General features: G+C 44.5%; 2 protein-coding genes across 2 annotated transcripts; both read left to right on the top strand.

The window, feature by feature from the left end:
- The first annotated feature begins 3,724 nt into the window (after positions 1-3,724).
- Positions 3,725-5,255, top strand: LOC130712591 (protein MAIN-LIKE 1-like). The gene is made up of 3 exons (XM_057562418.1): positions 3,725-4,372; positions 4,449-4,949; positions 5,028-5,255. Exons 1-3 carry the CDS (start codon positions 3,725-3,727, stop codon positions 5,253-5,255), a joined length of 1,377 nt encoding a protein of 458 aa, XP_057418401.1.
- Positions 5,256-9,449: 4,194 nt separating this feature from the next.
- On the top strand, positions 9,450-9,953 carry LOC130712590 (uncharacterized). The gene has a single exon (XM_057562417.1). The coding sequence runs from the start codon at positions 9,450-9,452 to the stop codon at positions 9,951-9,953; it is 504 nt and encodes a 167-aa protein (XP_057418400.1).
- The last annotated feature ends 2,846 nt before the right edge of the window (positions 9,954-12,799 follow it).

Here is a 12,799-nt window from a genome sequence, read left to right as displayed (position 1 = left end):
TAAGGTGATTTCTTCCTTCTTAGAATGAAGGCAATCCACTAATCAGGTAAATGTTACAACTGCACTTGAAACCTACAAGTGACTAACAATACACTGACTTAGCTCACACTAAGATTCACTCTCTTAGTGTTCTCTAGGATCCGATCAAACTTGATCTCCTAAAGGTAACTAAACAATTGTTTAAGAAAGAATGTTTACAATAAATTTGCTTCTGAAAAGCTAATGGTAAACACAATGAATTCAGATGAAAGAATGCTTAGAAAGTTTGAATATAGCTTGCGCGTGTGAGATTCTTCCAACAACATCTTTCAATCTTCAGCCTCTATTTATACTCCAAGGATTAGGGTTTGAACGCTGCTTGGGAATGCTACCGTTGGAGGGCAGTTCTGGAAATTCCAGCTTCTGTTGTGGCTGAGAATGTTAGGTAGGTCGTCAGGATAGTACATTTGCTTTTGTACTTGGATAGTGACTTGACCTTTAAACCTAGTAGACTACTGATCAGGGGAATGCTTAATGTTGGAACTTGTGAAGCTCGTTGATCAGAGTCAGAGGGAAGCAGAGATCCTCAGACTGTTGTATCTTCTGATTCTGAACTCAGAGGGAAGTACATGGTCTTCAGAGTCATCTTGCTTCTGGACATCAGAATTTCCACTTTTCAGCTTCTGGATCTTCAGAGTCTTCTACACCATGAGAACATCTGAACCTTCAGAGTGTCTGGGTTGTCAGAACGTCTGGATCTTCAGAACTTCAAGTGACTGAGTCCATATCAGAGCTTGTATGGCTTCAGATCTTCTGAAGCTTTTCTATTGTTCAGAGTGAACATAGATGTTGTGAAAGCGTTGCTTGGGTAACTCTTTAAGCACAGTGCTGCTGATTTGTGTGAGATAAAATTGAGGTCAGAGCCTGTAAATAGCACACTCAGAAAAACACGTTAGAGTACCATAATTGTTCATACTAAAATGTTAACTTGTAATCATCAAAACATAGAGTTGTACTACTCGATCAAAACTTGATCTTACAACCAACACAGTCAATCCCTATCTGATGACTCAATCATGGTTATTAAGTGGAGACCAACACAGTCAATCCACCTTTTCACCCTCGCGTGCAAGTAACCGTTTGTCTCTAACGGAACCATCGTTCTCATGGTCCATAGTCATCACTAGACCTATGTTCCAATTATATCACATTTTACTTGCAAGCGATTAAATTCTCAATTCTCTTTGTTAATGGCTCTAATGTGTCAACCTAGAGTCTTAACAGTTCAAAAACTTTTCCTTGCTTCCGTTTCAACCTCAAAAGCCAAAGACCAGCCAACAACATCAATCATACTCTCACAAAAATTCAGATTTGATCATACATCAACTTTCATGTTCAAACATGCGAAATCAAGCCAAGAATAGAAAATCATCATGGGTTTTACACATATGATCATAGGGCCATAAAGGTATACTAAATAAGGATTAGGATTCATGGTTATCATGGCATAAGGGTACAACAACAAGCATATTCACAAAACTCATGCAAGCACATGAAAGATCACAACCTTTCTCAAAGATTTTCATGGCAAAAACCTACACTTCTACCCTTTTCCTAAACCAGCCCTTACCTTGAGTCTTTGGTATGAAAAGAAAGTGAAAGATGAAGTGTGAAGAAGGCTATCGCTTGCTGTCCAAGCCTCTCCTCTTTCTCTACCAATCGCGCGTCCCTCTCTCTCTCTCTCACGTGGTTCGCCGGCGGCGGCTACTAGGTTGCAAGGTGGCGGCTTCTTCTTCTTCCTCTCCCTCTCTCGCGATTTTCTTCTTCTCTTCTTTCTCTCTTTTCTTCTTCTGAGTTTTACGTAGCAGTAGTGTTTTGTGCCCCTTCTAAATCAGCTTTTGTCCCTTTCATAATAAATCATAATGATATCTCCTCATATTTGAAAAATAAATGAATGCTTCATCTTTTTAAAATAAAAACTGAGTATATAATAATTATAAAAGGTATAAACCCCATTTAAAAAAAAGCAAACCCAAACCTTTAAAATTCAAAGATAAAATTCGGAAATAACAAACGCTGCAGCAAAATCGTGGAAAAACAGGACAGCTTGACCTCTGCTCACTAAAACGTGAATAACTCGAACTACAGAGGTCGGAATGACATGAAGTCAAAGGGAGCATTTAGATAACAGAGAGAGCTACAATTCCTATGAAGGAAGTTTCTTCAGATTAGATCGTTAAGACCATTCTAAAAATCATTCAAAATCACGTAATATTCTCAAAACAAACCCAATCTTTGTTTTTGAAAACCAAATCTTATCATATCTCTTAGGATTTAAAAAAAAAAAAGATAAAACCCTTATCTTCTAAAAAAAACCTGAAATCAATCAATTAAATCCCTTTTTAATAAAAGAAACTCAATCTTTTATTAAAACATACATATCTTCTCTCAATTTGTTGCAACTAACTCACAACAAATCAAAATCATATCTCTACATCACAATTTCGGCCTCTAACCCTAATTTCTCATCAACACTCGCCCAACACGCCATCTTGGGGTCAAAACCTCACACAATTAAATATTTCTTCACACAATTATTATTATCTCGGAAAATAATAATATTTTCACAACATAGGTAAAATAAAATGGGAATTGTTATTCAGACCCCCCCCACCCTATTCAGACCCCTCAAAATTGGCGAATTGTCCAAAATGCCCCTGTTTAAAAAAAAACTTCCCACTGTCCCCACTAACTCCCCCCCCCCCCCCCGCCCACTTCTTCAAACTTCTGAAACCCCCCCCCCCCAAACACATTTCACTCATTCAAAATCTCCCTCCCTCTCTCACGCATATACTCCACTGCCTCCGCCGGCCGCCGCCATCTCCAGCGACACCGCAACCGTGTGGAGTCGCCGCCACCCCTATCGCCAACTTCTGCTGCCAACAGCCCAACATTCTTCCCGGAACCCAGGTTCGCTACGCGACCCGACCCATTCTGTTATGGTTTTGATCGCACCTTGTAGATGCGTCTGTGTCGTAGCGTGAAGGTGCGTGTTTAGAATGCACGCACCTTAAGGGTGCGCTTGATACGCACCCTTAAGGGGTGACACAAATATCGGTTCAATGCTATGTGTTTTTGTTATGATTTGAGTCTTATGTTTCCAATGTTGGTTCAGATATGGCAAGAACAAAGAATTTGAGTGTGCCACCGGCCAATGAAAGGAGAATCCCCCCCCCATAACATCGGTACGTAAGGCTCGTGAAGCCGCTGCCCTACGAAATAAAGAAGAAGCACGTAAAAGGCGTGACGAGGCAACCCGTAAAAAGCGTGCAGGTAGTGCAACGACTGCTGCCATTGCAGTATTGGAGCCTGAACCTGAACATGTACAGGAGCCTGAACCTGAACAAGTACAAGAACCTGATGATGATATGGTTGAAGCAGAACAGGGTTCTAGTGAAGGAGAGGAGGATAGTTCTGCTGAAGAAGAGGAGGAGGGTTCTACTGAGGAGGAGGAGGAGGAGGAGGAGGAGGAGGAGGAGGAGGAAGAGGAGGAGGACGAGGATGCACAAGCATTTCAAGGTGAGGAAGATGATGATGATGGCATATTCTTTCCTGGGGGCCTTATGACAATACCTTGCTGAAGAGCTTCAAGCAACATATATCACTGGAGGTGTGGAAGCACTACAAGAAACCTGCTGAAGTGCTTGATAGGGGTGTCTTGAAAACCTAACACCATGGGAATGCTATGCTTGGGAATGATAAGGAGAAGCATAACGATGTGAAAAAATGCTTTTCGACTTATGTAAAGGGAAGGGTTGAGGCTGCTGGTCTATTGCCTTTGTTGACATGCAACCTTCCCTCTGTTGACAAGACCATGCTAACAACGTTTATAGAGAGATGGCAGCCGGAGACATCATCTTTCCATATGCCATTTGGGGAAATGACCATCACACTGGATGATGTTAGTTCTTTGCTACACATTCTTGTGAAGGGAAAATTCTTCACTCTCCCAGTCCTGACTCGTGAGGATGCAGTCAGTGCATTGCATAAACAGCTTGGTGTTACACAAGCAGATGCTGAAGAGGAGATCCGGAAGTCCTTAGGACCTTATGCTCGTTATACATGGTTGTTAAAAGTGGCTGAGGACATGGCTAAGGAAGGGAAGACCAAGAAAGCTGCTAGAGCCTTCTTGCTGCGTTTGGTGGGGATGACGATCTTCTGTGGGAAGACAAACAACAAGGTGGATGTTGCATATTTGGGGATGTTCATGGACTTGGAAAAGGTTGGGGAGTATGCATGGGGCGCCATGGCATTGGCTTTCCTTTATGACCAGCTGAAGGACGCCACCAAGGTCGGCACCACTAGTCTTGGAGGATACTTAAATCTGTTTCAGGTATGATTCTACTACTCTTATTTTAGTTAACCTAATTTAAGGTATAACATTTTTATGTATGATTATTTGATTACAGGCATGGATATTTGAACACTTCCCTGCTTCATTGTTTGATAGAAACCTGAACAGGAAATACAGTGAGAAAGACCCGCGAGCTTGCAAATGGGTCACCAAGAGGGGGACTGTGGACCTGCATGCAAAGAGGCTAATCCTAGATGACCTTAGGGATAACAATGTTATATGGACTCTATATGACGGGCATAGAGTGGATTGGCCCTTTCAGCAGGAGTGTCTTTACAGTGGGTGGATTCGACATTCAGGCATCATCCGGCCATATCTGCCAGAGCGTGTGTTGAGGCAGTTCCATATGCTCCAGGATCAACCCAATTTACCACCGGCAAACATTCTCCTTGTTGAGGATATTGATGAGAGGTTTGAGAACATGGCTCATTGCGTGGCTGCACAACATACTGACACTCCAACAGCAACGCCTCGCTACTTTGAGTGGTACAAGTCAATCTCACACCGCTTTGTGGTCCCTCCTGAAACAAGAGGTCCTGTGGCAGTAACTCTTGTGGTAAGGATCAATAATTTAATGACTAGTTTGATTTTGTTTATGTTACAATTTATGATTATGTTTCATTGTTGCTTGTAGGATGTTCTCAAACAATTACGGGAGTTGAGTGATATCACAGTAGACCCCAGTGAGACCCCTCAGCGGATCCTCGAGGCAAACCAGCGTATGCGGGATATCATAATGCAGCACTTGGAGTATGGCGGTGATGATGATGACAGTGGCAGTGGCAATAGAGTTGCACCTCATGGTGGTGGTGGCCCTGACAGAAAGAAGAAAGGAAAAGCATCTACCTCGAAGACTAGTTAGGTCTAGTGTTTTAGGATTAATTTATGGATGACTGTATTGAAGACAAATTACTTTTCACGTAGGATTAATTTATGTTGACATGTTATGTTATGTTGTGATGTGATTAATTTAGTCTCCAATTGTTGTGTTTTGTACCATTTACCTGCTATGTTTCTTATCATGTTTCTATTTTTGTACCATTTACTGTTTTAATGTTTCTGTTTTGCCTGAAACGTTTCTGTTGCAGAGTTCACTTGTTCACGCACTCTCAGGGTGCGTGACCATCGTACCATGTATGCGTTCTCGTGACGCACTCTCAAAGTGCGACATAAGAATCACAAACTCAGGGTGCGTCAACGTCGTACCCTGACGATGCGTCACAAACGCTCCATGAGAGTGCGTTCTGTTACAAAATGTATGTTCTAACAGTAACTTTAAGGCCAGGGTCCCTGTACATTACAGAAGTTCTGAATTAATCGCACTCTTAGGGTGCGTCCTAGATGCTTCTCCAGGGTGCGTCGTAGACGTTCCTTGTAGAAGCGTCTAGGACGCACCCTGAGAGTGCGATTTGAAACTCGAAACCAAATACAGATCTGAAACAGAAACATGATGAACAGAAACATATCCAAGAAAAGGTCTTTATTCATAATTTTTTGATGATACATTACAAAATTTTCGAACATACAAGTACAATGACCCCTAGACCCTAAGTCCTAACCCTAGTACTTGACATATACAAGTACAATGACCCCTATATGGGATACAACCAAGAAGAGACAGTCTTCTTCTTCTTCAGGTCTCTTTCTTGGCTTCTGAGGTCCTCTTCATTGTCTTCTGCTCCTCGGCATTCCAGATGGATCCAGTGCAGCCACCTGAGCCTGGATGAGCCTTGATATTTCCATCACAAAAAGGAGACGCCGGAGGGCATTTTCTACTGGAGCGTGGACCTATTCTATTTAGCAACTTTGAGTACTTTGAATAAGAAAGGATGAGCAAGGATGGTGGGACATTAGCAACTTTGGCACTGAATTTGAAATTTCACTTTCAAAGTACTCAAAGTTGCTAATGTTGGGGATAACATCCACATGACCCCAACCACTCAAAACCCCCTAAAAACAAGACATGAGAAAAGCATAGAAGAGGAGGGGAGGAAGAAAAGAGATTTTGTGTGAAAAATGAAGGATTGAGAAGCCTTTTTATAGAGCTGCGGTGACCTAGGTTGTAACGACGCACTTAATGACTTATTTAATGAGTTTTACCGGTTGTTGACTCATGGTCAATGGCCGGTGTGTTTTTAACGCACTATCAAAGTGCATCAACAACACACTCTCAGTGTGCGTTAGTGTCGCACTCGGAAAATGAGGTTCAAACTGCGACCATCACGCAATTTAAAGGTGCGTTCGAAATGGGTAATTTCGGGTTTCAGAAAATTCCTTCGGTCTAAATAGGGGGTGGGGGGGGGGGGTCTGAATAACAATTCCCAAATAAAATTATGCACACAAGTCACACAAGTGATTTATTAATCACTAAAAATCCACATAATATCATTTATTTAAAATAAATAATAATGACCATAAACAGGGTCTTACAGAGGGCCTCCTGCTCCTGTTAGATGCTATAAGTGTGGAGTTGAGGGACATCGTTCTCCAGAATGTCCCAATTCAGAAGCAACATGCTTTAAGTGTGGCAAGCTGGGCCACAAATCCTTTGAGTGTCTAGAAGGTAAAAGTGTGACATGCTACAACTGTGGAGAGCAAGGTCACATCAGTACTAATTGTGACAAACCCAAGAAGGATCCTGCAAGAGGGAAAGTGTTTGCATTGTCTGACGCTGAGATTGCTGCCGAGGATAGATTAAATCAGAGGTACGTGTTTTATTAATGATATGCCTTGCATTTCTATCATTTATACTGGGGCAACACACTCATTTATTTCTTGGGAATGTGCAAATAAGCTGAGGCTTTAGTTGTCTGTTGTGAATCATCTGGTAATTGATACTCCAGCAATGGGATCAGTGACTACTTGTAACACATGCTTGCGTTGTCCTCTGAAGTTATATGATAGAGACTTCGAGGTGGACTTAGTTTGTCTTCCTCTTGATCAACTTGATGTTATCATGGGCATGGATTGGTTGAGATCCAACCATGTTTATATTAACTTCCAGAAAGGAGGGAGAACTTATTAGAGTCTTCTAAACAGGTGAATGAGGCTGTACAAGAAGAGGCTGAATTGTTTATGTTGCTTGCAGCCTTGGATTTGGGTGAAAAAGGAGCAACTAGAGAATTGCCTATCGTTTGTGATTTTCCATAAGTGTTTCCTGCTGAGATCAATGAACTGCCACCAGAACGTGAAGTGGAGTTTGCTATTGATCTAGTTCCTGGAACTAATCCAGTATCTATGGCTCCATATCGGATGTCAGCCTCTGAATTGAAAGAGTTGAAAAGTCAGTTAGTGGATTTGCTGGAGAAGAAGTTCATTCGGCCTAGTGTGTCCCCATGGGGTGCACCTGTTTTGTTAGTGAAGAAGAAGGAGGGTACTATGAGGTTGTGTGTGGATTCTAGACAGCTGAATAAGTTGACTATCAAGAATAAGTACCCGCTCCCAAGAATTGATGATCTGATAGACCAATTGGTTGGTGCAAGTGTTTTCAGTAAGATAGATTTGAGGTCTAGGTATCCTCAGATTCGTGTGAAGGCTGAAGATATTCAGAAGACTGCTTTCAGAACGAGGTATGGTCATTTTGAATATTCAGTAATGCCCTTTGGAGTGACTAATGCACCCAGTGTGTTTATATATGAACCGAATTTTCCATCAATACTTGGATAAGTTCGTGGTTGTCTTTATTGATGATATTTTGATTTACTCCAAGAGTGAAGAAGAACATGCTGAACACTGGAGAATAGTGTTGTCGGTGTTGAAGGAGAAGCAGTTGTATGCTAAACTGTCTAAGTGTGAGTTTTGGTTGAAGGAAGTCAATTTCATGGGGCACGTGATATCAGATAAAGGAATTTCTGTTGATTCGACTAAAATTGAAGTCGTGTCTCAATGGGAAGCTCCTAAGTCCGTAACTGAGATTCGGAGTTTTCTGGGTCTTGCAGGTTATTACAGAAAGTTCATTGAGGGTTTTTCCAAGCTTTGCCTATGACTCAGCTGACTAGGAAGAGCCAGGCTTTTGTGTGGACTGCAGAATGTGAAGCCAGTTTCCAAGAGCTTAAGAGGAGGTTGACAACCGCTCCTATTCTGATTTTGCCTAACCCTTTGGAACCTTTTGTGGTGTATTGTGATGCTTCCTTGATGGGTTCAGGTGGTGTGTTGATGCAGAATCGACAGGTTGTAGCCTATGCTTCTAGACAACTCAAAATTCATGAGAGGAATTATCCTACCCATGATTTGGAGTTGGCAGCTGTGGTTTTTGTTTTAAAGCTGTGGATGCATTACTTGTATGGAGCGAGGTTCGATGTGTTCACTGATCACAAGAGCCTGAAGTACTTGTTTGACCAAAAGGAGTTGAATATGAGGCAGAGAAGATGGTTGGAATTCTTGAAGGATTATGACTTCAGTTTGAATTACCATCCAGGTAAAAAGCTAATGTGGTGGCAGATGCTCTAAGTAGGAAGTCCTTTTATATGTCCATGTTGATGGTGAGGGAATCAGAATTGTGGACTGGGCGAGACCCTGGGGTCCCTCGCCCAGGCACGCCTGCCTGGGCGACATGCGAGCCAGGGAGTTGGGCCTTCTCCCGGGAGGCCCAAGTGGTCCATTAGGAGAAGTTAAGGGCGCCAATCCCAACTCCCGAATCTATAAATAGGGAGCGATTACCAATTGTAAGGGACTCTTAGCTCATTTGAAAAATAAAAGACTTGAAATTCAGTTATTTTCTCTCTCTAAGCGGTTACGCGCTCATTCTCTCTAGATTCTCACATCACGATCCTCTCACTATGGGTACCGTACCTCATAGTTGTGCCGTGAAGAGGAAAACCGTGCACGGAGTGATGACGTCAGGCTGCAAGACGATTGTTTACTAGAAGAGTTAGAGTATTATCGCCTCAAGTAGTGGGGTGAAGAAGTGAGGGAAGCCGAGGCCGTCGCGAAGGTTGAGCCATTCTCAGCGGCAGTGAGAGAGGTTGCTATACCAGATGATATGAGGAGCCTTGAGTTGGCGGCATACAACGGACAAACGGATCCAAAGGATCATTTGCTTTATTTCAATATGAAGATGGCAACAAGCGTGGCTTCCGACGCGGTGAAGTGCAGGATGTTTCCATCCACGTTTAAGAGCGCGGTGATGGCTTGGTTTATGGCTCTGCCAAGAGGATCTATAGCGAAGTTCGACGACCTCTCATCGCAATACCTTGTTCAGTTCTCTGCAAGCAAGATCGAGCCGGTAACAATTGCAGATCTATATGACGTTCGAAAGACGGAACGAGAAACTTTGAAGCAATATGTAAAGCGGTACAGTGATGCGTCCAGGAAGATCGAGGAGTTAGAGCCTCAGACATGCGCGCGCGCCTTCAAAAATAAATTGTTACCAGGAAAGCTAAACAGCAAGCTGAGTCGGAAGCAGGCGCGCTCGATGACAGAAGCTCGTGCCCGGGCGGCCTACATCCTAGAAGAGGAGGACGACGCATTCAAGAGGAAACGGATAAGGTCGGAAAAAGAAAAGGAGCCGAAGGAATGTGTCGCTAGCAGGAAAATGGACACAAAGGAGGGAGGCAAATAGAGCGCGAGAGGAGGACGTTAAGCGCCTGTGCCCTCGCCGGACAAACAGCCCTCGCCGGCGTGGAAGGCTAAAGAAATGCTTGAATGTAGAACTGGCAAAACTTCTTCGGGAGGTGGAGGTGACACAAGCGGTCGGGAGCGGAGGAAATGGAAACGATTCGCGGCGATAGGTGGAGGGCCGGATAAAATGGTGCGAATATCACCACTTGGAAGGCCATGACACCAGTACTTGTTTCGCGTTGAAAGGCAAAGTCGGAAGGCTGATCAGGGCGAGGCGATCACAAGCAATAGACCGTGAATCAGACAAGGATCAACAGGGCGGTCGTCGGCGAGCACCAGCAGCGGGTGAGAGGGGAACAGAGGTGGCGAAGGAGAAAGGGGCTAAAGAAACTTTCAACAACAATGTCAAGATGTCAGTCGAAGCCCTCGCCGGCGTGGAAGGCTAAAGAAATGCTTGAATGTAGAACTGGCAAAACTTCTCCGGGAGGTGGAGGTGACACAAGCGGTCGGGAGCGGAGGAAATGGAAACGATTCGCGGCGATAGGTGGAGGGCCAGATAAAATGGTGCGAATATCGCCACTTGGAAGGCCATGACACCAGTACTTGTTTCGCGTTGAAAGGCAAAGTCGGAAGGCTGATCAGGGCGAGGCGATCACAAGCAATAGACCGTGAATCAGACAAGGATCAACAGGGCGGTCGTCGGTGAGCACCAGCAGCGGGTGAGAGGGGAACAGAGGTGGCGAAGGAGAAAGGGGCTAAAGAAACTTTCAACAACAATGTCAAGATGTCAGTCGAAGCGATCAACACAATTGTAGGAGGTTTTGACGAGAGAGGCGGCAGGTCCACGGTGAGACTAAGGCACGAGAGGGCGGTAACGTCGGTGCAAGAGTATCCGGCCCCATTTGGTTGTCAACACCCAGATATAGTGATATCGTCAGCAGATTTTGAGGGGATTAGGACGCACAGAGTGCAAAGAGTGCTTCTAGACCAAGGTAGTTCCGCATATATCATTTACAGAGATGTGTTTGATCAGTTGGGATTAACAGACAAGGATTTAGGGCCATACACGGGGGTCCTAGTGGGTTTCTCTGGGAAATAGGTTCAGGTGCGTGGCTACGTAGATTTGTTCACAGTCTTCGGGGTCGGCAAAAACGCTGAGCTTCTACGCGTTAGGTATTTGGTCTTGCAGGTTGCGGCGGCGTACAATGTTATCATAGGGCGGAACACATTGAATCGTCTGATTTGCGGTAAAGTTGGGAAAATCGAAGTAGCTCAGCGAGGGGCGAGAGAATGCTACAGCAACTGCCTTAGTTTGTACGGTAAGAAAGGAGTTAATGACGGACACAGGTGTCATGAGATTGAAGTCGCTAAGGGTGGATGGAAAAAGCTAGCTGCACAGGGCCAAAGCGCCGAGGGACAACCGGTCGGCGAGAGCACGAAAAGATTAAGGAAAGATCAAAGTCGGGACAAAGAAAGCCGAGAGGCGGGGCAGAATGGACAACCTATTTGCACCATTGACGAGAGGCGTTGGGGGAACTGGGATATGGACTCATCCAATAGGGGCGTGCTGGCAATTGAGCCCAGGCTTACCGCCGAGTAGGAAGGGCGCTTGGATAGATTAGTAGAGGACAACGAGGACCTCTTTAGCTGGGAACAAGACGAGGCAGCGCTCCGAAGGTTAAACACACTTAACAGGCCAGTACAGTTGGCGGGAAAGAAGCTGAAAAAGGCGAAGCCCCAAAGGGTGAGCAAGGGGGTTGGTCTAGATCAGAGTAACTTGAAGACGGGGGAAGAAGGGGGTCAGTCGCGTAGCCGCCAGGATAAGAAAGGGAATAATATGAAGTACAAGGACCCAGCAGAGGCCGCGGATATGGGGTCGACAGAGACGAACCAGCGCGTCGAGTGAGAGAAAGAGATCGGAAGGCCTCCTTTCTAACATAGGGTCGTTGGGCAGGGCGACGAGCTGAAAGATGGGGTGTTCGGTGTGGTGCTCTGATCAGGGGAGCCGGCGACAGAACAAGGGCGCGGCGAGGAGACTGAGGACCCAGGGTAAAAATAAAGATGCACTCTTTTTCTCCACCACGGGAGTATTTAACGAGGCATCCCTCGAATGTAAAAAATTTTTGCAAGACAAATATACAAGGATATTCTCAGCAATACTCCTAACCTTCAACTATATTGAGACGACAGCCTGGTGAGAAAAAATCCCTGAAGGTGGCGACCCCAACACGACCTTGATGTCTGGGGATCGCTCCGGAAAGTTCGGCGTTGGCCGTAGCCACCCGTTGGCAACGTGTGCGGATAAGCTACTTATCTCAAGAACCTCCCCGAAATATGGGCGAGTCAAGTCTTCCCGGAACGCAGGCGAGCATTTTAACTAGGCCAAGCCTTGGGCAACCCACATGGCCATTGGGTCCCAAGAAACTATAAGTCCCCGCCTAATAAGGCTGGTGGGGCCACACCTGATCTTACGGGAAAAGGGTGTGAACAAAGCCTCGGTCAAAGACTGAGCAAAATTCCTAGTTATACCCAGCACACTCTCAAAATTATTCGCACGAAACTCGGATTCAAGTACTGGAGGCACGGGTAAAAGGGCGACGTAATGTGGCGAATCGCCGGACTTACACGTTTATGCATATGTTCGTTCATTAATTCATAAATTCATTCATTCGTTCATGCATTCATTCATAAATTCATTCATTCATTAATTTGTCCATTCATTATATATTTGCTCCATTTATTCATTTAAGACAGGCGTTATTTTATTCATCAAAACCAACAAAGTACATTCAAAATAGAGGGTTCATCCTCATTACATGATACCGATCTAGCATCACTGCTAACTGC

Source organism: Lotus japonicus, chromosome 4 (genome assembly GCF_012489685.1).
Source record: "Lotus japonicus ecotype B-129 chromosome 4, LjGifu_v1.2".
Classification (NCBI taxonomy): domain Eukaryota; kingdom Viridiplantae; phylum Streptophyta; class Magnoliopsida; order Fabales; family Fabaceae; genus Lotus; species Lotus japonicus.
This window is presented reverse-complemented; position numbering and strand designations above follow the sequence as displayed.

Bases quoted from the DNA above. Each gene is read 5' to 3' on its own strand.
- LOC130712591 (XM_057562418.1), top strand. From the start codon at position 3,725: ATGCTTGGGAATGATAAGGAGAAGCATAACGATGTGAAAAAATGCTTT. The intron at 4,373-4,448 runs GTATGATTCTAC...ATTTGATTACAG, and splicing joins GATACTTAAATCTGTTTCAG to GCATGGATATTTGAACACTT. The intron at 4,950-5,027 runs GTAAGGATCAAT...TGTTGCTTGTAG, and splicing joins CTGTGGCAGTAACTCTTGTG to GATGTTCTCAAACAATTACG.
- LOC130712590 (XM_057562417.1), top strand. From the start codon at position 9,450: ATGGCAACAAGCGTGGCTTCCGACGCGGTGAAGTGCAGGATGTTTCCA.